Source organism: Astatotilapia calliptera, chromosome 10 (assembly GCF_900246225.1).
Source record: "Astatotilapia calliptera chromosome 10, fAstCal1.2, whole genome shotgun sequence".
Classification (NCBI taxonomy): Eukaryota; Metazoa; Chordata; class Actinopteri; order Cichliformes; family Cichlidae; genus Astatotilapia; species Astatotilapia calliptera.
The window spans coordinates 25301268-25327420 of NC_039311.1; the positions used below are offsets into that span (position 1 = coordinate 25301268).

At 38.7% G+C, this 26153-nt stretch overlaps 2 protein-coding genes across 2 annotated transcripts; both read left to right on the forward strand.

The window, feature by feature from the left end:
• The first annotated feature begins 38 nt into the window (after positions 1 to 38).
• Positions 39 to 3861, forward strand: styxl1 (serine/threonine/tyrosine interacting-like 1). Its single transcript, XM_026181785.1, has 8 exons — positions 39 to 318; positions 1018 to 1079; positions 1243 to 1342; positions 1520 to 1653; positions 2198 to 2343; positions 2450 to 2547; positions 3108 to 3220; positions 3394 to 3861. The coding sequence occupies exons 1-8, from the start codon at positions 54 to 56 to the stop codon at positions 3520 to 3522; spliced, it is 1047 nt and encodes a 348-aa protein (XP_026037570.1). The 5' UTR covers positions 39 to 53; the 3' UTR covers positions 3523 to 3861.
• A 2305-nt stretch (positions 3862 to 6166) lies between these two features.
• tmem120aa (transmembrane protein 120Aa) lies at positions 6167 to 15446 on the forward strand. The gene is made up of 12 exons (XM_026181786.1): positions 6167 to 6353; positions 7909 to 8027; positions 8880 to 9011; positions 10526 to 10585; positions 10695 to 10790; positions 10988 to 11077; positions 11332 to 11397; positions 11545 to 11606; positions 12231 to 12323; positions 14442 to 14506; positions 14629 to 14697; positions 14881 to 15446. The coding sequence occupies exons 1-12, from the start codon at positions 6261 to 6263 to the stop codon at positions 14992 to 14994; spliced, it is 1059 nt and encodes a 352-aa protein (XP_026037571.1). The 5' UTR covers positions 6167 to 6260; the 3' UTR covers positions 14995 to 15446.
• Positions 15447 to 26153: the final 10707 nt, after the last annotated feature.

A 26153-nucleotide genomic window follows, 5' to 3' on the forward strand; every position in this document is an offset into this window, starting at 1 on the left:
GTGCAGTCACTTACCGTTCTACAATGCAGAATCTACATCATCGCCAACGCCCAATGAGCGATAACGCTGAGTTGCTTAGCAACAGAACCCATACAAAAAAAGCGGAAGCGGACGTGCTACTTGTATCTGCGTTTACCTGGCAAGTCAAGCTTTTCGGATCGCTTGCTGACAGTAGTTTTCCAGTTCAGTGTTTTCTTGTTACAGCTGTCCGTGTGATGGCTAAAATCGTGATGTGTGAGACGCTTGAGCTCTACAATATCCTCAATCAGTGCCGACGTGTGCCCAGACTCGCAGAGATCAACTACCTGTGTTTGATTGGTAAGAGAAAATCGGCCAGTACCAACATTTGTCTGGTTAGATAAGTCCTATGCTTAATTACTCTATGTGTTGTCTATGGGTATGAGTGCTATAGCACATGCTTTTTGTTTCTTTAGGAGACTCATTCTCACAACTTTTTGTGCATAAAGTCTCACCTTTGCAAAAGATATACCCAATTTTGTGCTGGATGATTTTATACTTTTATCAAAACCTTGCCCATTAGCGCAAAAAACAAAACAAACCCGCAGGCTTGATTTAGAGTAAAACGTAAAAAGTGTTCAAACACAAACATGACACTTAATGGATTTACTTGTAACTTTATGCAATATTATATTTTGCAATATAATTTATTTTCTTATTTCACCTGCTCCCTTTAGCAGGGGCGCCTCCAGTCTTTTTTATAGTGGTGGCCATATGGGGGCCAACAAAAATATTGGGGTGGCACATTAAAAAACTGAATTTCCAGTTTTATTATGCTGTTGTCAAATATAGGCAAAATTACATATATCTAAAAAAAAGAGAGAGAAAGAAAAGAATTGATAATAATTGACAAATACAAAAGTTGATATCACTAAAAATATGAAAACCAAATAAGATTGTGAGATTGATAATAATCTGTTTTAATTGATTGATTGATTGATAGATAAACGTGATTCCGTTAGTTGTAACTTTGTTCAGTGTTGTATGTCTCTGTTCCAGATGCTAATGAAGTCAAAGATTACTACAGGAGTCACATCATAACTGCTAAAAATGCTAAAATGGTATGGCTATCATTGGGCCCACAGTTGACATGTGTCTGTGTGTGTGTGCAAAAACCCAGGGCTCAAACTACAAATTTCTCCTGTACATTTAGTCAGGCTTTAACCTTTCCTCTAAACGTTTTGCACACGACTGTACCAAAACTTTCAAATTGACTTTTTCCAGGACTCAGAGGGGACATTCCTTCTTCCAGAGTTTGTGGAGGTTGAAAGTATGGAGCATGTGGTGGTCTACGACAACAACACAAGCTCTTTACAGGAGCAAGGTTAGAGTGGTAAATGAGAGATTTCTTCAGAGCAAGTCCACTTTTATGCATTTTATTTGCATTGTTGTGCCAAAAGAAAACAACTGGTTTCCTGCAAACAAACAAAAATAAATAAATAAAATCTGTATTTCAGCCTTAAAAGCAATGCTTATTGTGGCTCTCTCCCTGTGATTACAGGCAGAGCAACTTCGTGTGCCCAAGTGTTCGCTAAGGCTAGCCTCAATCCAGTCAAGATATTGAGAGGAGGCTTTCAGAGATTCTCAGCTCAATACCCTTTTTTGAGGACTGAGAAAATCCTGAACACCATCATGGTAGAACTCTCCTAAAACACAAACATTCCTGCCATCATTTTTTTTCATCAATTTAAGATTATGGGGGGGCTGTCTTATCTGGAGCCAGGTATACAAATCTTCCATCAGCATTCAATTAATTGCCAAATTACATATGTTGCAATATAAGGTAACATAAGGCCAGTGTTTAGCGGCTACAGGGCAGTTTCTTACTCATGTGTTCCCACATATCCAGCTAAAGTGAACTGATTCCAGTTTCTGCCTAATAAATATAAAATGTGTCAGGTAATTATTGCACTGCCACCTTGCATGCAATAAGTTTCCTGTTTGCCACCTACTGGTTAACCTGGATGTTTACCCTTTTCCCAAAGTACTCCAGTTTCCTGTCATGGTCCAAAGACATGCATGTTATGTTAACCGGTGATTATAAATTGGCCTTCAGTGTGGATGGCACCATTGAGTATTTCTGTCACTCTGTTAGCCCCATAACAGCTGAGATAGGCTCCAGTCTAAGCAGTTTGGAGAATTGTTGTAATTGATTGTATATATCTGTGGGCTACCTCAGGAGCTGGAAAGCCTTAAGATTTACCCAGTGGAGATCTTAGCAGGACTGCTGTACATGGGCGATGAGAAGCAATCCATGGACTTCACTCTTATCAAAGACCTGAAAATTGGTGCTATCGTCAGCATCTCAGAGAGTGACACTCTCGAGTAAGGCTGGGCTGGATATTGAGTATTAGAGAGAATAATTAACATATTGCTTTATAGATCTTATTAGTTGTTGTTTTTTTACTCTTTTAAATTCCTTCAAATCAAGGTTCATGAAGGAGATCCATACCTTGCTTATCACCCCTGTGGCTGACTCAGTGCGGTCTGATTTATATTCAAGCTTTGAAAGGATCTGCAATTTTGTTAGTAAGTTGTTCCTTTGCTTTCATTAACAAGACGTTTAAAAATCTGAATTTTATAATTTAATTCATAGAAGTCAGAAACTAGTGAATTATAGGTGTCTGAATTTCTTCAGTTGGGCAAACTCTAGAAGGAGAACAGAAATAATTATATAAATGCAGTTGGCTGTCTTAGTTCAGGTAAAAATTTCAAGACCTCAAACTAAAAAAAACTGATTGCATATTACTCAAATTCTGAATTATTTTGTTTTCTGATTATTTTGTTATTAATATGTAAAAATACAACAGCTTCAAGACTGTCCATCTGAAAGAAATGCATCATGTATCATGAATCAGAGTCATAGCGTTAACTTAAAATCACAGAGTGTAACGTTAACTTACTGAATGTATTTTAAAAAGAAAATCATTATTTGAGGCAATGTGTATTATGCAATGCAATCCATCCACCACAAATTGTAATGAGTGATTTCAGATTTTTCTAATTTCTGTTTTTTGTTGCTATAAATGTAGTAAGTGTTGCACAGAACAGGTGTTGCAGAGGGCTTTCTTGTTATCTCCTGCTTTCAGGTTCCCACATCAACATGGGCTCTCGTGTCCTGATAGTTTCCAAGCAAGGCAGAAGCCGCGCCAGCGCAGTGGCCATTGCATTTCTCATCCATTACCTCAAATACACACTAAAGGCAAGTTTGTTTCGTTCAGTTTAGTGGCAGTATGTGCACAAAGTGTGGCTCTTGTGTCCTCAAATGGCAAGAAAAACAATATATTTTCCAAAATGGCACCAAGAAAGAACTGATCCTAGTTATAGAAAGTACAGTAAATACAGTGCATAATGATGTTGGTTTAACTTTTTCAGGAGGCCTGGACGCATATGCTCAAATGTAAACCCATCATGAGGCCAAACACAGGTTTTCTGCAGCAGTTGTCCAACTGGGAGCTTCACACTTTGGGAACAACAACGACTGATTTTGTCTCACATTTTTAACAAAAGAAGAATTTTTTTTAGTCATCTGAACTCTGGATTCTGTATATGTGGCCCATGCAACATTTAAAATATCTGATATACCTACATTGACTGCATGCAAGTCTGTAACTTCACAGAACCTTGGTTTTTAATCCATCCATTCTTTTCCGCTTATCTGCGGGGAGGTCATGGGTGCAGCAGACTAAGCAGAGAGGCAGGCCCAGACCTCCCTCTCCTTGGCCAGCTTGTCTAGGGGAACACAAAAGCGTTCCTAGGGCAACCAAGAGGTATAATTTCTCCCGCATGTCATGGGTCTGCCCCAGGGCCTCCTCCTGGTGGGACATGCCCAGAACACCTCACCCAGGAGGCGCTCAGAAGGAATCCTTGTCAGATGCCCAAACCACCTCAACTGCAATGCACAGGCAGCAAGCGGAGGGGGATACTAAGATACCTATCCCAGTCCACCACCTCTCATCAAAGCAAACTCCAGACTGGAACAGAGTCAAGACCCTCTCCAGGAGACTGGTTCCAGAGCCCAAGCTGTGCATTGAGGTCAGCCTGACTATATCTAACCAGTACCTCTCAACTTCACGCACTAGCTCAGCCTCCTTCACCACCAGAGAGGTGACGTTCCATATCCCAATTGCTCGGTAGCCCGGTGATTGTTCTGTCAGGGTCTCCGCCCCTGCACACACTGCACCCTACCCCATAGCGCCTCCTGTGGGTGGTGTCCCCTCTTTGGGCTGTACCACTACCACCACTACCATTACCACCGGGGCTGGCTCCAGGGCAGGGCCCCAGTAACCCTGTAACTCTATCCTGGGCAGGGTGAACTGTTCCCTAGATTTCACACTCACAGGGGTTTTTCAATCGCTCTTTGTCTGGTCACTCACCTAGGACCAATTTGCCATGGTAAACCCTACCAGGGGGGCAAAAGCCCCCTGACAACATAGCCCCCAGGATCCCTTGGACACAAAAACCCCTCTACCAAAATAAGGCAGCAATTCACGGAGGGGACAGGGGAATTGTATTTTAATTAAGATACAGATTAGGTTCATTCAGTATTAGTTCATTTAATATTGGATTGAACTGTTTAAATAAATACACTGAGATTTATTGGAAACGTTGAAAGTATTGAAATGTCCAGTGACTTTAAGTGGAAATTTGATCCAAAGCAATGAAATCTCCAAACATTCCCTTTCATCACAAAATTTTGGGTGTAATTTAAAGGATCAATTTCAAGTAAAAATGGTTAATAAAACTGTATTTAAATAAACGTTTCTAAATAATGAATTTCTCCATTCATTATTCATTACTGCTTTAAATGCAAACAAATAACCTTTTCACCATTTTTATGGATTTTTAAGGTTAAAAAAGCAAGGATTTCAATTTCAGGTGTTGATATAGTTTTACAATACACAAGGATAAAAAAAAATGAAGGTAACATCTTCCTTTTTTTATTTTTTGCTTTTTTTTTTTTTTTGTATTTTGCAGAATTTAAAGGACCTGGTTTGTATTGACAAAGGTTTTGTTGATTTAGGTTCTTAAATGGCCCTGCCAGAGGCGCTTACATTATTGACGTTAACACTTTCCCCTATTTGCAGTTGCACAACGTCACCTCTAAAAATACAGGCCACAGGCCAAGTGGTGGGCAATTTATAACCCTAGATTTTACCTTTCTGGTGAGAGAATGCCTTCTCTGTAAAATCCCAACTGAGTAGTAACATATATCCTAATTATCTGTGTTTCTGTAGTTTCTAGCATGGCTAGGATTAGATGACAGTTTAGGGTAATGTGGCAAACCCGGCTTATTAGCTTGGTTAGTTTGGATGGATAAAAAGCTGTTGTATTGCCTGGAAGATATAACTCAGGGCACTATTTCCTGATGTGACAAAGCGGCTCTAAAGATGCTAGAGCTGATTGGCTGATAGGGGAAACCGAAATGCCAGCCTGACATCTGATTGGGGTAACTAGTTATAAGCCTATGATTAACCGGATGGGACATTTAAAAAAATAAAAAATAAAAGCATACATTTTTAATCCTTGAAATTAAATAGTACTGTTGTTAGTGTAAAGTGGTTTTGGAGTGAACAAAGTAATATATTTGGACTTTATAGGATTACTGCTATCTATACTATTTGAAAAAAAGATATATATGAAATTATTCTGTAAGCCACCATTCGAATACATTATGTTCGTAACAGAGCAGCAATGAAATAAGTAAATGAAATTACAAATGAAGTTAAATTAAAACAAATTCATGTTAAAATAATAGACTTACAAATAATGGTGGTTTAAGCCAAAATCAGACAAACACACAGACACACACACACTATAATTACTGTGTTTACATAATGTGTGTCCTTCTACCTTCTGTTTTTATTTATTTATTTATTATTTTTTTTAATTTTTTTATTGGGGGGGTGTTTTTGTTTTTTTTGGACCATCGGTGTCAGTAACAAAAACTCATTGAAAGTACCCCATAAACCACTTATTCATTGGAAACTAAAACATAAATTAATAAAATATTAAACCGCAATTAGTTACAACACATTTGTAATTATGTTTAACTAATGCCAATTTACGTATTTTATTATCCATCCGTTTTGAACTGGGAACGTTAAAATACCTCAACACCTTTATTATGAAGGTGCTTGCAGGAAGTAGCGCCAGTTTATCTGTTAAGCTTTAATTCTGTTGGGTGATACAACTGTTGCTCACTCGAGTGTGATTATTGACCAACTCCGCGAGGTTTCCTGATGCCAGAGGGAAAAATGTTGTTCAGTCCAGGTGGTTTATCTGAGTGCTTACGCGAATGGGAGGATTTAGAGAAGGACTACCAACAGATTCAGGTATTTTAACTAAATGGTGTGTCCATCCCTGGTTACCCCTGCCCGGGTAAGCTAACAGTCGGGGGTAGGTGGGGGAAACGCACAGGCTACAGAATGAGGGGCTTGCCTTCAGCAGCTCAAGATAACTGTCTTGTGACAGCCAAGAGATGCAGAAAATGTAATTGAAACGTAAGCTTAATTCCTGCGAGGACAACAGCCTCTTTTTTTTCCTCCACCGTGACAGCTGTCACACTGTTAAAGGAAGAACCTCGGGGCTATGGGTGTTGGTTTGTTGTTATCGTTGAGAGCTTAGATCCGTTACAGTGCACATATATTGATATAGTCCTGGTTAGTTGTCGTTTATAGGTGTGGTGTTAATATATAACTAAATGGCAGGCACTGAAATGCGTTTGTCACTTGTCAAAGGAAGTGTTCAGGTCCTAAACCAGCATCAAGGTAAGAAAAACTAAATTTAAAAACACAATTGTTGGAGCAATATACTGAATGTGAATTTTGGTGTAACTGGAAATTTTACATTTTAAAAAGGCGAGCATTTTAACTGCAAGACAATGATGCAAACACATAAAATAGATTTTATATATTCAGTGTGTCTTTGCTAAGATTAATACATTGAGACAGAGTTTTTTGAGTAGGTCTGTTTATGCTAGTAAATGTAGCACAATACACAAATATTTTTCTAGGTAACTTGTCTTACCATGTCAATTTACACATCATATTAGAGCAGCTGTGGTTTGGGTGGTACAGTGGGTTGTCTACTAACTGGAAGGTTGTTGGATCAATTCCTTTCAAAGTATCCTTGAGTGGGATACTGAATACCAGATTGCCCTTTATCAATATGTGTGTGTGAATAGTAAAATGCAAAGTAGTAACTGCTGTCTGCAGTTGTAAATTCTGCGTAAAATTGCATCACTTTCCGTCATATAAAAGAGGGCACAACCATTTCTCTGTCTCTTGTGCAATTCTGATTGCTCAGTTCTGGGAATTTGCCACAATATGAAGCCAAGGGGGTAAAAAATTATTCCTGTGCCCAACTTTTACAGAATCACTTTACAGAAAAATTTGGCAGTTAAAAGTGTCTTAAACTTGTACAAACCAACTGTGATAACCAGTCACATGTTTTCTGGAAAGCAACATACTTACGTCTGATTATACCTACCTCAAATATATAGTTAAATAATTAAGGTACAATAACTTATTTAAATGCTTTGGAAGCTAGACAGATTTTCTCATGTAATCATTTAAAATATCTATGGGTTAGGGTTAGAATCCAAGAATCCATTAACAATAAATCCATGATTATTACATGATAACCCATTTAGCAGCCTGTATTGCAACCATTAAAGAAAAACATGCAACAGCATCAGATTCTTTGGTTAATTTTAATTGCCCCTTGGGGATAAATAAAGTCTTTCTGATTCTGATTGGTTAAAGCTTTGGTTGGTTTTTATCTTTTTGTGCCCATCCTACCTTGCAGATTTCATCATAATTAAAACTTTTGCATTACACCATACATATTTATATTATCCTCTGGATTTTTTTTTCTTTTTAACCCCAGGACACCCATCGTCTATATAAACAGAAACTTGAGGACGTGACCAAACTGCAAGACAGCTGCTCAAACGCTATCGCACGTCAGAGGAAGAAACTGAAAGAGCTTACTGTGTCCCTAGAAGAGTAAGTATTGATCAGAAATGAGGCAAGATAACTTGAAATATGTGTATATAATGTTTTTGTAAAAGCATTTGTGTCATCAGCTCATTCAGGATACAGAAGCCCAAAAAATGAATTGGGTAGGAATTTATTCTGGCTTTTTAGTAGCTGGTTGTTTTCAGGGACTTTTTTCCACTTTCTCCAATATTACCAGACATGCTTTTTAAAGAGTAACTGCAGCTTTTTATGTTTAGTTTTGCAGTTCAGTATTAATTGGCATTTAAAGAAGCTTTGTTTCTTTTTAAAAAACTTCAGCTGGGTGTTGGAAGACTTTGTGCTCTACAAAAAAACATGAACTTAGTATGACAGATATGGTCAGTGGGAGTATAAATGCAAAAAAATGTGAGGACTTTAAAAGTCAAGTAAGAGTTATATTTGAATGTACTTCACGTAATACTTTCTTCAGATACTAAGGGTTCATAATTCAGACTTTTTAAGTTCATGGATATATTTTGTTTGATTTGACACTCTCATAACATGGAGAGTGTTACTATTAAAGCTGGGATAGGTAGTCATTTTTGGCATCACTGAGCAAAAAATTGATAATCTTTCAACATGTTATAATCATGTGTGCTAAGGAGGATATTAAACTCCTGCACCTCCACTGAGTTCTCAAAATCTAGCCTGCAATAGGAGGATCTGACCAATTGCAGGCATTTTCCGAAGGAGGGCATTATTATGGATTATAACTGCCACAACAGAATCACAACCTACCTCGTCCACAAACTGGATCTAAAATCAAAAGTGACTCTGTGAACATCTTCCTACATGCATGAAACCTAACAATTGTCCTAACAAATCTTTTTTTTCCATTAGATGCAAATCAAATTCTTCAACAGCCAAATTAAGTCCAGAGGAAGAGGATGCCATCGCAGAAATCGAGGACTCCATCAAAGACAGAGCACATACTTTCTTTGAGATGGAAGCATTTCTCCCCAAGAGGAATGGGTATGATTCTAAATGAGAATGATAAATAGCTACAATTTTCTTTGTCCAAATGGAAGTAAACAAGGAAAATGTTTAAAGTAGAGATGGCACGATACCACTTTTTTATGTCCAATGCCGATATCATAAATTTGGATATCTGCCAATACCGATATGAATCCGATATAGTGTGTTTTTTAATCAATAAAACAGTTTTTTTAATATCTTGCTGCATTTTGTATAAGTTCATACTCAAGTTTAAATAAACAACACTAAAGCCATTCTGTTATACCTGTATGCAAAAAATACACTGCACCCAAAATATTTCATAGTTCAGCAATACTGATCAATCTAATAAACTTAAACCTACACCATCCTCCCTATTCTGGTATTTTAAAGAGTACTTAACAGAAATATTAAGCAACCTAACCAATAGGGTTGCAAACTCCCAGCAAAAAAAAATAGAGAATCACCCTCCACCTTATGATGCTTAATCGACGTAATCAACTTCAATTTGATGCAGTGTGAAGAAAAAAAAAATGCACAGAAATAAATTATTTTTCAAGAATAATTAAATAGATTCAACATCTTTCTTCAACAGAATTGCAGACTGCACAGATGGTATCTTCCCAAAGGAAAAAGTACTAGAGCTTACTAGGGTATATTAGACTTAACAGTTACTACATACAGTAATGGACTTCTATTCATTTTACATCAGATTAAAACTTTGGGTGTAAGATTCAGATAATTATTTATTTAAAGCTAGACATTTTGAATGAGAATAAGAAAGAAAAGCATGTCTTTGTGCCCCCTTTTCCCTGTTCATGCCCTATCGGCCCCCCTGGCTAAATTTTGCTAGATCCGCCCCTGCACAGTTACCAGCCGTCAGCTACGTAGAAAAGGATCCTGGTGTAGAAAGTAATATTAAATAAATTCTAACAACAGCTTATCAAGCTTAAACGTGCTGCTGTTGTTCAGCGCTGGTTTCCTCTTTCTGGTGCAAAGTGGGCCAAAAACAAAGAAGAGAGACGGACTCGCAACAGAAAAGCCGATCAGCTGATCGTTAAGCAGTTTCATGATTGAAGTAGCAGCAGGAGAGAGAGAGAGAGAGAGAAGAGCCAGTCACTCCATATATCAGTTGTTAAGCTTAACGTGGGAATGCTTTACAAACATTCAGAGATGAACTTGCACACTTGCTTTACTTCTCTCTGGGATAACTTCCTCGGAGATGAAATGCCGGTTTGGTAGCGAGGCTACAAATACACACAGCCGCTCTATCAGGCGACGCACGCTGCTCCGACGTGCTACGGTTATGGGCCGAGTTACGCCATGTCGCGAGTTTTGTGAGGTGCTTTTTTGATATTTAATGGATTGGATTACATTTTTTATTTCTCTCCGATATCCGATCCAGTAATTTACGTCAGTATCGGATCGGTCCATCTCTAGTTTAAAGTGGATGAGTTTTGCGTTTTAAAAATAAAACATATTTATATAAGATTTGAGGACATTTTGGATAACTAATGCCTCTTCCTGTTTAGGTTATATCTCAATCTTGTTTTAGGAAATGTCAATATAACACTCCTCAACAAACAGTCAAAGTAAGTCCAGTATAAGGGTAATTTTCTTCTTTCAAACCTAAAAATGCCTCTTAAAGTGCGGCCACATGAGCACCACAATAATAATCATTTCTATTCTTTCATGAAACAGATTTGCCTACAAAGACGAATATGAGAAGTTCAAACTGGTCCTCACTGTCATCCTCTTTGTATTCTCTTTTACGTGTCGCTTTTTGTTAAGCTACAGGTATGATTCCCCACACCTCATTACTGTTTTGTTTTGAGTTGGTTTTCATGAAACTTGTGGATGATGTTGTCAGCTTGCTCATTATTGGCAAATGTTTGTAGCAGCAAGTAGTAAATGTTGAATTATCTGAAAATCCACTACAGGTCCCATGTTAATGTATAAAGGAAGATAATCATCATCATGTTTGTTGTTTTTAGAGTCCTAGACGCCCTGTTCAACTTCCTGTTGGTGTGGTACTACTGCACTCTCACCATCCGGGAGAGTATCCTCATCAGCAACGGCTCTAGGTCTGTGACCATTTTATTTCCTCTGTCTCCACTGTTTTTCTTTTAATGATAATAGGAGATTATATGCAAAGGCTTTGTAATAAAGCAGGGCATTGTCAACTACAGAAAGCCTTATTCTTAAGCCTTTCTGTAACTACTGTATGTGACCAGTTACAATGACTATTATATATTTTGTTTGGTTTATCTTATTTATGAGATGTTATTTTCTTGTTGGTATCCCGTCTGTAATCCTTCAATCTTCCAAATTGTTTCAGGATCAAAGGCTGGTGGGTTTTCCATCACTATGTGTCAACCTTCTTGTCTGGAGTCATGCTCACTTGGTGAGTGATGTTTTTGCACTTTTATCACAGTTTTAAAATTATTCAATAATACAATAACTGTTTGCATCCCTGCTATCAAAATCCTTTCCGTTTTAAATGACATACATATTATGTGGGTGTGCTTTGTTTTTATGTCCTTGTTGACAGGCCTGAAGGTGCACTCTACCAGATGTTTAGGAACCAGTTTCTAAGTTACTGCTTATACCAAAGTAAGAGACTGCCCCTGTTTCATTGACATGCTTGCAGTATGAGTTGTCAGGTGATGATTTTGGCTTGCAAACTCTTAAAATGAAGCTGAGCCTACCTAGCAGAACTGCATATTTCAATTTAAGGATTCATTCAGGCCTAAATTATCCAATAATTTACAACAAATGCAAACAAAAACTGAAAAAAAAGAAAAGCATAGAAAGCATATTTTTCCCATAGTCATTTAAATATCTTGTGGGGACTCGATTCTCATCATGGGAAGCATCATAAAAGTGCATAAAAGCTGTATCTGTCTCTTAGTATAGAGACCGAAACATTAGATCAGGCACCTGGAATGTGGAAATGAATGCACTTTAATAAAGAATTTTGTACAGTTAGGGTTCTATATGCACAAGCCTCAATCAGGAAAGCTACATGAATGTACTCATTCTGATGCGTTTCCTGCATGCATGTCATTCTTACACGGTTAAAATGTGTAAACTGTTGATAATATTCAAAGTAAGCAAGTCTGTTTGTGGTTGGTCCTCGTCTCACTTGTGTCACAAGAAAGAGAAGTGCATGTATGACTTCATTGTTGGGCAAGATGCCCAACAATGAAGTCATACATGCACTTCTCTTTCTTTTAGGTTTCATTCAGTTCCTCCAGTACTACTACCAAAGTGGCTGTTTGTACAGACTCAGAGCACTGGGAGAGAGACATAATATGGACCTTACAGTGGGTGAGTACACCAGCTTGTTATTTATATTCATAAATGACTTTGAAATAACGCAAGCCGAAGAGGAAGGTGGTACAGAACAAGATAAAGCATGATATATTTATCTGGCTGATCTTGGCATCTGACTTCAGGGTGTTACAGGTGGTACATTTGGTAATTTACTAATAAATTTACTGAATGATAAAGGTATGTCTGAGGCAATGAAAACAGTTGAGATTACATTTTAGCATCACCACCAGGTTGGTTATGCTGCCTGACTAAAAAGTTTAAGCCAGAAACTGAAGTTCCCAGACTGGCCACTTGAGGCAGGCTTCAAAAGCAAGTTTTCACAAAAAAAAACATTTGTTCTTTATGGATTAGTGCCTTTTATCTGACAAATAAGGAGTTTTGCTTCAGTTTAGGCGAGTGAAATTCTCTATGTTTACATTTATTTTTGCATTGTAGTGTTTAACTTTTTATCAATGCAGTTAGGGCTGGGCGATATGACCCAAAATTCATATCTCGATATTTTTTAGCTGGATGGCGATATAAGATATATATCTCGATTTTTTTTTTTAAAGCTATAAGTTAAGAACAAAAAGAGAGTTCCTAGTCACACTGTGTCCCAGATGTCACACGGGCACTTTTATTTACATACAGCGTAGATGTACATGAAGAAATTACTCAAAAATAAATTATCAGCATTTATTAAATAATCATGGTCCATAAATAAAAGAAAACAATGTTGTTTTTGTGCATAACAAAAAGCTCACAATTGTGCAGTCAAAATGTAAACTAATAGACGCTGAGCGTAATAACAAAGAGACAGATTTCACAGCTGCACCACATCTCTGAACAGGTGCCGTTTGTGGTCCTTATACACACACAGTACGTATCACTCCGCGAGGCTCCTCCTTGGTAGCCGTAATCCTCCGACAATCCATCAAGCGGTGCAGCTCCGTAGCTTAGCAAAGTCATATTAAAACATTTTTTTGACAGATTGCTGAGCGCTGTGTACCACATAAAATCGGTTCGCGGTCAGTAAGCACAACCAGAATTCATACATAAGGCGCACTGTCGATTTTTGAGAAAATGAAAGGATTTTAGGCCGTGCAGCTCCTCCGGGCTGCATGTCGTTAGCGCGGTTAGCTCGTTAGCGCGGTTAGCTCGCTAACACGTTGACGCCGTCCAGCCCCACGCACGGTAACTCGCTAATGGAGATTTTCCGCTTTCATCTTGTCATTGCCTGCAGGTGAAGCTATGGGGGAGGCGGAGTTGTGTTCAGTGAAGGAGAGGCGAGGCCGAGTAACGTTGCGTAGAGACAAAAGTGGACGAAAGAGAGGCAAACCTGCGGCTCCACAAGTATAATTATAACGTAACATAGACTATATCGATATAAACGATATTGTCACATCTTATATCTCGTATGAAAATATATCGATATTTTTAAAAAACTCGATATATCGCCCAGCCCTAAATGCAGTTTACTTGCTTTAACAGATAACTTATCAGGGTACCCTCACATAAAAAGACAGTCATCTCTGGATCCTAAAAACGCTAAATGGCCTGTATTTGTATAGCGCTTTTACTAGTCCCCCCAAAGCGCTTTACACACCCAGTCATCCACCCATTCACACACTGGTGGAGGCAAGCTACAGTTGTAGCCACAGCTGCCCTGGGGCAGACTGACAGAAGCGAGGCTTCCATATCGCGCCATCAGCCCTTCTGCCCAACACTAGTAGGCGGTAGGTGAAGTGTCTTGCCCAAGGACGCAACGACCGAGACTGTCCGAGCTGGGGCTCGAGCCGGGGCTCGAACCGGCAACCTTCCGATTACAAGGCGAACTCCCAACACAGTGTAGAGTCCAGAAACCAAGGGGTGATTTGATTGGCATGTTGGCAGCTGGTTTATAGTTAAACATTTTACATTTGAACAAGTCTAACTTGGCACAAACAATATTATGATCCCTGTACTACCATGTTTGTACATGATAAGTATTTTTAAATCCCAGTGTCTCATTTACATATTAACATCTTATTTTATGTCAGCTGTGTACTATGTCTATAGTCCTCCTACACACATGCATCGTCTCAGTGTCTCTCTTATACGAGTGCCTCTCTTCTCTCCCCTCTTTGTGTTCAGAAGGGTTCCAGTCCTGGATGTGGAGAGGCTTGACCTTCCTCCTGCCCTTTTTGTTCTTTTATCATGTAAGTGGCTCTTTTCTCTTTTCTGTAATACTGTGAACTCTTTACTAGATACTAAATTAGAAAATTCTTGCAGGAACGTGTTTTAGGACATTTTTGACTGTTAACTATTTGTTCTGTTACAGTTTTGGCAGCTTTACAACAGCATAACACTCTTCAGGATGTTTCAGCTCCCAGAATGTAAAGAGTGGCAGGTTTGTACACCAGAGCTTTCACAAGTTTGTTTTTTTAAATTTATTTATTTTATAAATGAGGTCATTAAGCAAAAATTACATGAAAACAGATATTTTAGTGAACACATCCTCATAAAAGGTATACATTTTCTGTATTTAGAATTATTTGTGTGTATTATTTTTGTTTATTTTGCTGTGGTCTAGGTTTTCATGTGCGGCTGCTCTTACTTGGTCCTCTTCATGGGAAACGTCTTCACCACGCTGGCAGTGGTTTACCAGAAATACATGAACAACCAGGACAAGTCTAAAAACGTGTAAGACAGTAATCCTTAATGAGACGGCTTCTCCAATTCTCCAAAACTCCGTCCTATATATGGAACGGTAAATTCATATAATTACAATCACTTTAATGTTTTCTTAGGAGGAGCACGTGGTCTCTATTATTGTCCATGTGTTTACATATACAGCTTCTTCTATTAATTTGCATCTTTGAAGTCCCTTTCATTTCATATTTCTCCAAATGTTGGTCAGACCACCATGTTAAAGTATTGTCACAATGACTTACTTAAAAAGAAGTAATCAGATACTTTGTTGGTCTTAATAAGTTACACTGTGAGATCGCTGGGGCAGAATTATCTGTCTCTCTTGGTTAAACAGCTTGTTATTTACATTGTATTTATTTAGGAAGCTCTAAAGTTTCTCAATCCTGAGCTGCTTTGTATCTTAGCCTTGGAGAAAGTGCATTGCTGAATAAAAAACACTCCGCCATCCTCCACGTGTTTTGGGTTTTAGTACTATGCAGGGCTCATAACACACAGTGAAATATTAACTCTTTATTATGCTGCACTATTGTCTCTGTGTACATACGTGCCTCTAACGTGTCTTAGGTACAATTTCATCCTGTAGTTCTGTTTCTGACATGTACTTTTAAACATTTTAATGTTTTTAATTTAACATTTTAATTGTAACAAGTTTAAAGGTTTTATCACTTAAGTTAGGTGCATTTTTTTCCTTGAATGATTTATATGACAGTGTTAAGTCACTTAACAAACAAAGAATGAAAGTGATCAAGTGCAAGGTACAAATAAATTTTCAGAAAGCTTGGAGAGCTATTGCTCACAAACACTTAAAGAATAAAACCGTCTGGCTCCTGGAAGCAAAAAACGAAGGATGGTTCAAGACTGTTGCAAATTTCTGTATGCTATAAAGCAAAAGGAAGCTCTCTTACCTGAAAATTGAAACTGATTGCACATTTTAATATGGTGACAGCAATGGTAATGTTAAAGTGTACAGCTGTTGTTTGAGAAGTTTTGTTTGGTACTGCAATACCTAAACTGACCACAAGATGGAAGCACTGAATTACACTAACTGATGGTGAACACACTGGACCCAGCTGCAAAAAGACTGTATACATTATTTTATTTTTATCTTTTTTTTTTTTTTTTTTAATTTTGGACAACACACCCATCTTTTGAGGTGTGATCTTTCTGTGCCTTCTGGGGCTGAACTGTTGTTTAGGTGCTGTCAACACAGCCACATTGTTCAGAATCAGTGCTTTAGGTGCAACGCTGGACTCAGAGATAAAGAGTAATGTCGACAGTAGACTGAGGACTCTTTTCATCATTAGTCTGGCTTCTTTAATGTTAGTCACATGAAGATCATCACTGATAATGCTCCTTTTCAGGTAAAGGTCATGCTGTGAGTTCACCTGTGGTGAACTCTGATGATTTGATCTAGATTTGGATCTTATCTTTGATTTTGAAAATGGAAAAATGGAGTGGTTTAATAAAAAAACATGTTCTGTCATTAATAAATATATATATATATATATTAATTCCAGAGTATACTGATTATTTTTAATGTAGGGACATTTAGAAAACCCTGAAATCCCAAAAAACGATCTTGTAACCAAAAATAAAAAAAAAATTAAAAAGTAGTAGAGCCACTTTTCCATTGCTTTATGATTAAAACATGTCCACAGCAGAACCAAAGAGCCAGGGCACGAGAAATAAAGGCTGGAAAGAAATTTGCACGTAAGATCAGAGGGAATAATACCTGAAATTTTAAAAGAAACTACCCTTGTTACTGATTTATCACAGTAAAACTCCCCCACCCCAGTAAAAAGTCTTAGATGAGTTAATGCTGGAGGGCCAGTGAGAGCGAGGTTGTACTGAACAAATGGGACGAGGAGCAAAGTGAATGGGGTGGTAGAAGGAGATGAGGGGAGGAGGGTTGGGTATTCTCCCAGCCTGCATTTCTTTCATCTTTCTCATTAAAGCTGAAGCAGTAGGGGCCATCAAGAATGAGCCCAGGGACATGGGGATTGGGGACTGAGCCTGAGCCTCACATCAGGAGGTGGAGGAGGTGGGAGGAAACAGCCAGCGCAAGCAGACGGCGGCCATGTCAAACCTTCACCTTAAACTTAACCTGCCTTCCTTTGGGGCCCAGATAAAGACCTCTTATCTGTGCTCACCTTCTCTCCCAGCCTGGGAATGGCTAACAGCTGCAGAGAGGCCGAGGGGGCGTCTCTGGTTGAGTAGGTCCGAAATGCACAAGCTTTCTCTCAGGGACTGTATATGAAAGAGGAGGGCAGCCCTGATGAGCCTCCATCTGGGAAAGACTGATTAAAAGAGAGGCGAGGAGAGGAAGTAGTTCATGACAGAAGGGTTGATTCTGAAGAAAAAGGCTGATCCACATGGGGTCTTTAACTGGAGCGTTTCCAGTGATACTCCCATGTTTAGGTTTATGGTGTTTAAAGCCTGTTTTTTTGTTGTTGTATTTTCTCCCACAAAGTTTATTTCAGGTTATGGGTGGCTATAGCTCAAGTGGCAGAGTAGGTCAGCCACTAATCAGAAGGTCGGTGGTTCGATCCCAGGCTGCCTCCTGGCTGCATGCCAAATATCCTTGGACAAGATACTAACCCCATGTTTGCCTACTGGTGGTGGTCAGAGGGCCCGGTGGCGCCAGTGTCTGGCAGCCTCGCCTCTGTCAGTGCGCCCCAGGGCAGCTGTGGCTACAACGTAGCTTGCCATTGCCAGTGTGTGAATGTGTGTGAATGACTGAATGTAGTGTAAAGTTCTTTGGGGTCCTTAGGGACTGAGTAAAGTGCTATACAAATGCAGGCCATTTATAGTTTAGTTTAGCTGTATAGAATTTATAGTTGCAGATGTTTGATGCTGCCAAGAAAGTAGTTTAAGTTTAGCTAGCAACAGGCCACCATCACCAAGACTTTAGAGAATAATCACTTCCAGCCAAGCAGAAAGTCTGGTTTTGAAAAATGGAAGTGGCTAAAACCACATTCCTGCAAAGGCCACTGGAGGCTAGTGAAAATGAGCCAGCCCCCACTTACTCACTTTCATGGTAAAATGCCCAACTTTAGCCATGCAATATATTTTTATATCCTGGATCAAGAAGCGTTCATGGACTTGTCTATTTTCCCCCTGTATACTTTACAGAGGTGGATTTTATACCTTATCCATTTGGAAATTGTTAAGGCCAATGCGGTAAATAGGTGTTCTGACACATACAAATAATACTCTACAGATACTATGAATGGGGAAACTATCGATAAAACAGAAGTGTTCTGTCAGGGCAAGCAAGGCAAGCAGTGCTTGTCCAGTTAAATCTGAAAGTGAAATAAAAGTCAAAGTGAAAGTGATCTCTCTCTCTCTTTACGTTTCAAACACTGTTCCATTCCAAAAGATTCTCTCATTACATTCAATCATTTTGTGGCAGCAGTTAGCAGTTATTGTAGCTGGAAGAGAACTTAACTCTGCTTGTCTATGATTCCACTGAAATCTGTAGTCGCTGGAATTCATGTGCATGTCCAAGTCCTACCAAAGGCTTGCGCTGGACAAGCTAAACGGTCGACAGTTTGTTCTGGTTATTTGCGCATGCACAGTATAGACAAGCGTCTGATCTTGAAGACTAGTGTGTTACAGCTCTGCTTTTACTGCTCTGAGAACAGTTACAATCTACACATTTTGCAGAAACTGAGCTAGAATTAACAAATAAAATGCCCCCTGGTTTAACATCACAAAATATAAATTTTCTGTTACTAATCAGTTTGACCAACATGTGTAATGTAAGAAACTTTAATAATTTCTTTAGCATGTTAGGAAGGAAAGCTTTGATGATAGGAAGGAAACACAAGGCTCCTGCTTTTACCAGTTAAATAAATAGACAGAAAAATACATGCAAGTTGAACTGGTGCAGGCTCAGCCAGCACTTTTAAATGAACATCTGTGAGAAATCACTTGGTTGACTGAATAGTTCAATTTTTTTATTGTTTTTAATCCCCTTGTAGATTTTTATCAGTTAACAATTTCATACACTGCTCAAGATTGTTTATTCAACAGTTATTTTATTTCAATATAATTTTGTTAGTCATAACTTAATCCTGTTATAGCCTATATAGCTCATGTCAGCCACCACAAACATATGATTTTGTAGAATATGATGCATTACTGGAGATTAAATAGAATGTAAAGTATTTAAAATTTGTTCCTTTTTAAACATCTGCACCAGAAATATTGATCCATATAACTCTGAAAATGGGTAACATTTTTAAGTACTTTACTAGTACTTAGCTAGTAGTACAGCTATCAGTGAATATTCTAATGATAAATATAGAACTAATAACATTTAACAATTCTTCAGCCACGCCGAGTACAGCATTAATAAAAGCAAGCAAAGCACTGGTAGAGGTTTGGTGTCTGCTTGGCTTTCTGTAACTGCACACCGCTGAAGACCAAAAACATTTATTAGTCTGTTAGTACTAATTGCCAGTTATCTGTGTCTTCACCCTGCACCCCTACATCCTATGGATGGAGCTTGGTAACCAAGCGTGCTAGCGTTAGCTGATAATAAAACTACAACCTCTCTTCTAAATAATGGCCACTAATTATCACTCCAAAATAACAAGTCCATCAAATTCATAACAGGTTAACAAAGACAGGTATCTCACCAATTTCAGTTCATTTACATTTTTAGAGGTTTAAGGGGTGTTTATATTGTTTTCCCTAGTTAATTCCACATCTATGGGAATCACCATCAAGACTAAGAACAGCCAGCAGTCTGTCAAAGATTTTCATTATACCTGCATATGGATGGCATTATATAGCCAATCAGAGGAGAAGGTGAAAGACATGTAGATCTTTTAAGTGGATCAACAAATAAATCAGCAAAATAAGGCTTTTATAGAAACTCCAGCCTTATGTTCTTACACTTATGAGATTCAGCTCTTTCCCCTCTTCATTAGTAAATTAAGTCCCATGACAGCAACTCCTTCACCTCTTGAAATATGAACTGAGAGACAAATTAAACATGCATATTTAATAGGAGGGGAACAGGATTGCATCCACTTGTTAAATGAGAGTATGAGCACTGAGGAAATCTGACTGAGAGAAAGAGGCTGAGTTTTATGGCCTGCAGAGTTTGGAAAGAAAAAAGAGAATTCATCTTTATTTCAGCATGGCTCTTTGGGAGCAACCCTAGCAGGACTCCCCCTGCCTCCTCTCTGTAGCGCTGATTACATACATTCTGCCTTTCTGGGGGTTTGGACTGCATGTTTCCATAGCAACCGCAAAAAGCAGACAGTGAGGAGGAGACTGCCTTGCCATGCGCCTTTACTACCTCTTGAACCTTCAAACAGCATTTTGGAACAGGCTCTGCGCTGCCAAGTGTCTACTTCTGCTCAAGTCAGACCTTAAAATCCAGCCAATGCATCGCTGATAAAAAGAATATCTTATTTAAAGTATGATATATTTAGTACAGAGTCAAGATGTGGGCCTGTTTTGATGAGTGTGTAACAGTAAATTATTTTATTCTGCATAAATAAAATCCTTTTCAGCATCCAGGAGTACCCAGTAATCTCAGGAAATTGTATTAAATTTGTCTCTGTTCCGTTTAGTGTTTGCTGAGTTTTGGTTACTGATTGTTTCCACCTGTGTCTTCCTTTAATTGTTTTCACCAGTGCCCTACAATCAGTCCTCTTTGTATATAGGGTATAATGTAATATTTCTTTTTGTGAGTTCATCTATTTGCACGCATGAGTCTTCTTCTCAGGCTTCATACACCTCTATGTGGGTTCCCTGCAGCCCTACTTTTTATTTATTTTTGCCTGTTTTTCTGTCCAGTGTTTGGGTATTCCCTCTGCCTCCTACCTGCAGGATTACAATATACCATCACTGTAAAACTTTATTAGGTACAGCTTGCATTAGCAAGTTGGATCCACTATCAGTTCTGCTTTAATTATTTTTTATTTAATTCAACAAGGAGCTGGAAACAATCCCCAGAGATTTTGGTCCATATTGACATGATAGCATCACGTGGTTGCTGTAGATTGTCTGCTACAGGTCCTTGATGGAAATCTCCCGTTTCACCATATCCATATAGAGTTGGCGGTTTACACTTTGCTGTAAATTGCACATTTAAACAACAAAAACAGGTCTGATTTTGCACCCCATATGTGTATGATGAGTCCACTCCTGGCTGAAGTACAGCACTACAGGTCTGATGTAGACAGTTTATCACAGTGAATGTCAGTGTTATTGCAAAGAGATTGCATGTAAGTGCCAACTTGACCCCATTAAACTGAAAACCGAATCACTCCCTCTTGCTGCTGTTTTATCCCATTTTGTTGCCGTCTTGACGCACCAATGTCAGATTGATAGCAACTGACTGCAGCTGGTCTTAGACCAGGTCCCCTTTTTGAAGCGGCCATTTCAAAGGCAAGAACATGCAAGTTGATTGCAACCAACCAGCCACTGTTTTCCCCTTTGACTTTAGCCTAAGGTGTTCCTTAAAATTATGTTTTCTTTTTCACAGAATTTCAGACACTATTTCTATGGTGTCATACTGGATTAGGGATACTACAACATTAAGTTTCTGATCAAACCATTTTTTATATCAGAGAATCGGGCCCAGGCTTTCTAAAGTCGTCTCTGCAGAGTAGAATAGAAATCTCAAGGTACCGTTCCAAATAAGTCCTAGTTCTTGATTACCCTTGTTACACCTTATTGTGAGAAAGGGAAAACATTGTGGATTTTTTTACTTCCTCCAACCTAATCATGTGACATTTCTTCAAAATATAACAGCTAACAAATTCCTTTAAGTCACAGAACAAAGACAAATCTATATTTCAAACTAAACAGAAACAATTCAAAGCTATCTGCAGTTCTTTACACAGCAACATAAAGATGGGAGTGTTTACATACACAGAGTCCTTGACCCACATATTGAAAACAATTGGCCCTGAGGGTCAAAAGAATAAGCAGTGAAGTGGGTCAATAGGTCCACTCCTACACACTCTGTGTGTTCTTGCAAGCCAGCTGGCCAATTTGGTTGGAGCCATGAGAAGATTAATCATAACACATTTTGTCCACCATCTGATTGAATTCAATCAGCACACACCCTGCAGAATAAAGACCCTGCAGCCTCCCGCGGTGCACGCAGCAGTCGAGTGCCACATACTCACTGTACAATTACATACACAGCAGTCTATGGTAAACCACGGGTGGAGGGGACTCCACCCGTGGTTCATCATATATTGTATTATCAGTGGCACTCGTTAGTTTGTAATTTGGTGTTCTAGTGTTTTTGTGTACTATTTGCCTAAACATGGCCCACAAAGCTTTACACGAGCCAGTTATTTACAAAAACGGCTTTTGCTGAAACTTGATGTTGCGATTAAGGTTTCACCCGAGGCTGATTCTGGTCATTATTGCAGCTAATGTTATTGTGTTTTGGTCCTGACACTTTTTCTAACAAATTCACTATAAAATAGAAAAGAAATCCAGTTGTTCTAATATAAACAAACATCGGCGAATTAAAACAATTTCCATGCAGCCTACTAATGTCTGACAAACCATAAAGTGTTTGGTTTGTAAGATGTTGGCATATGATTGTGGCCCCATAATGACTTTGGAGCTCCTTGGAACATCAAAACAGTTTCCACATTTGGCATTTTGATGATGTCTCCCATAGGTGTGCTGCAGTGTTTCTGCGAAATGTTCTCCTTTATATTTATTCACTGAATTGGTTAATTATGTTTTCTTAAAGTTCATTTCTCCTGTGATGGTCTAAAGTCATCATCATCTCCTCACTGCCAGGAATATAATTGTGTTTCAGACTTTATTAAATTTTAATTAAATTTAATAGTCTTTGCCTAAAGACTGTGAAATTTGAAGATAACAAGTCTGAAAGAAAAATTGCTGTCAGCACATTCTTTTTTTGTGTAATGTAATACTGTCCTGAGGTCATTAAAGCCCTCATATTCCCAGAGAAAATAAAGGACTATAACAAAGGACGTAACCTTGCTGTCACTTCCAAAAAATGTGGGATGTTGATTGATTTGTTGCTTTGCAATACACTGAACCCGAGAAGCTGCTTGTACACAGAAATAACTTAGAGCAGGTATTAAGGAACCAAGAGGCTGAAATGCTCCCATTACTTACACACAAATCTCAGCCTGACAGCTTTAGAATATCACATCACTGCTTGTTGAAAGGGCTTTCTTCACAGCCTCTAGTTTATTCCCTTTACTTCAATCTATTTTCAGTAAAAAGCCACCTAAAGCCCTTATTTCCCTCCGCTGTCATTGTTATGCTCAGTGCGGCCATTGTCAGCGAGTGCTGTTACTGCTATTTTCAGTTTCCCCTGGTTACCATTTCCATTTTAAACCAATAGCACCCTCCCCAAACTGAAGTGAGGTGTAAACAAGCAAATAAAACAAACCTGACAATACACATATTAGGTCTAAATAAATATAAATGATGCTTCACTTATTTTCTTATACCTGCACTCACTGTGCAGATATAACCAGGAGTGATTGTGTCCTTTTGCAAGATACTAAACCACTAATTTCCCCTAATGCATGTATGTGATAGTTAGAAAGCACTTAAAGGCACAGAATAAAGTGATATTCTTGTAGTAGAAAGCACTTTAAGTGCTCAGTTAGAGAAGAACAGCGTTATATGAGAACCGGAGAGGAATGGATATATTCCGCAGGTTTTAGTTGTTATTGACATGATGACATCACTCAGTTGCTGCAATTTGTCAGCTGCACATCCATGATCTGAGGCTCTTGTTCCACTACATACCAGAGGCGCTCTATTCAATTGAGATCTGGTGACTGTGGAGATCATTGAGTACAGAGAACTAAATGTCATATTCCAGAAACATGGCACAGTAACCTACTAGAAGCAACCATCAGAAGATGGGTCCACTGTGATACAGGGATGGATATGGTCAACAAAAATACTCAGGTAGGCTAAGATATTTAAACGATACTCAGCTGGTGAAGTGTGCCAAGAAAATATCCCCCACATCCTTACACCATCATCAGTCTGAATGAAAGCATGGATCTGACCATACCATCCGAATGTCACAGCAATTATCCAGGCTCATGAGAACAGGCAATGTTTTGGCGAGTATGTGTGAATTGTAGCTTCAGTTTTCTGTTCTTAGTTGACAGGAGTGGCACCTGGTCTGATCTTTGCCGCTGTAGCCCACGTCAATGTTCAACATGTTCAGCAATTCTCTTCTGCATACTTTGGTTGTAACGAGTTGTTACATAAATTACTGTCGGCTTTCTTTCTGCTTTAAGCAGTTTGCCAAGTCACCTTTAACCTTTAAAATCAATAAGGCATTTTCAACCAAGGATATTTTCCCTTTTTGGACCATTTTTTTTAACCCTAGAGATGCTTATGTGGGATAATCCCAGGAGATCACCAGCTCGTCTGGTACCAACAACCATGCAATGTTCAAAGTCAGTTAAATCACCATTCTTCCTCATTGTGATGCTCAGGTTTGACTTCAGTGAGTAATCTTGACAATGTCTTCATGCTTAAATACACTGAGTAGCTGCCATTGCATTTAATGATAATGCGTATTTGAAGTGGAAAGTAACAACATCTCACATTCACGGATGGCGGTGCCCAAAATGGAAAGAGTTCAGGACTTAAGAATGCAAATGTCATTCATAAGTTTCATGTCTATCTGCCTGTTAAGACTTGAACTTTCTCACAAAAGTGTTTTTCTTGTCCTGAGTACAGGTCAGGGAAAATGTAATCTCTGGCAAAATGTAATTACTGTAGCAAATTTGTGCTGCAAATGTGCTGACTTATCTTGTTCTGGATAAGATTTAAGTACTGGACAGAGAGAACAACCAGTCAAGAACACCAGTATTAGATCATTCTGCAACATGCTACATTCAGAGTTTCCATTGTCAGCACTGCTTTCTACATTGTCTCTGTCTTATTGTATACACTGTTGCTGAGTTAACAGGAAGATTGTGGAGGCAGTAAATAAACTGTGGTTAAGTTTAAGCAAGAAAAACATTTAGTCATAGTTACGGAAGGACGACGTAGGTCAGTAATTGCATTTTCTTTTTAATTGCAAGCCTGTGAGTCTGCTATACCAATTAGACAACCTCCAGCCCATTACTTTCCACTTTGCAATATAAACTGTACAACAGTCCCTGCGCTGGTGTTGAATGTTGTGAGACAACTGTTTGATAGACATGCAATACCCACCGATACTGTCTGGCACTGTCTTTAAAATCCAATGCTTGGAATGCAAAATTGAGTAAATCTAAAGAACACAAGCAAATTTAATGATGTTAAATTACACATTGCAATTCAGGCATTACTCACTTTCCACAAATGAAACATCAAGCAAACACTAAATGGCTGGCAGCTGCAAGACACGTCACACTATAAAAAGCCACCCCGGACAATAGAGTTGAATGCTGTGTCACAGCTGCCTGTGGTGCACAGGAGGGGCAAGAAAACAGTGCCACATCACTTAACAACACTGCAATAAACCAGCAAAAAACAATGGGATCGCAACTAAGACACCAGTCAAAATAACAGGGAGACCTCTTTCAGCTAACCCAGTATTAAAAGGTCAAAAGGAGAATCTAAATGCAACAGGAACCCAAATCAAAAGAACATAAAATAACTACATGTAAGTACTGCTAAGAAAACAAGCCTACTAAAAAGATGATGAGAATAAAACCTGCTAACCCTTTGCACCGAAAACAGACCTGCTGCCCTTCTGAGCACTGGGAATAACACCACTGGGAATACTAAACACTTGACTTTTTATGTGATTGGATAATTTAATGTTTTAAGGTTAATGGTGTTAGCAAACACACTTGGGGTTGTCATTCAAGTAACCGGAGGCCAGTTTCAAGGGGCCCGTCTTGGCCCTCTACATGCCCTTCAATACATAAACAAGGAATAGAAGCTCCCATTAGTCCTGTGAAGTGTTAAGAGGTCTGTCGCCAGGTCTCCTCAAGACTTTGCTTACATTTTCTCATTTCGGTTTAGAAGTGCATGCGTCAGTCAGTGAGATACCCGAGAAAAGTGCATTAAAGCTCCCATTTTTTCTGTGTAAAGCTGTAAACAGCTAAAAGGGCAGAGCAAGGAGGGGTTAAAGCTTGTTATCAGAGCTGCCCGAAGGCTCAAATTCAT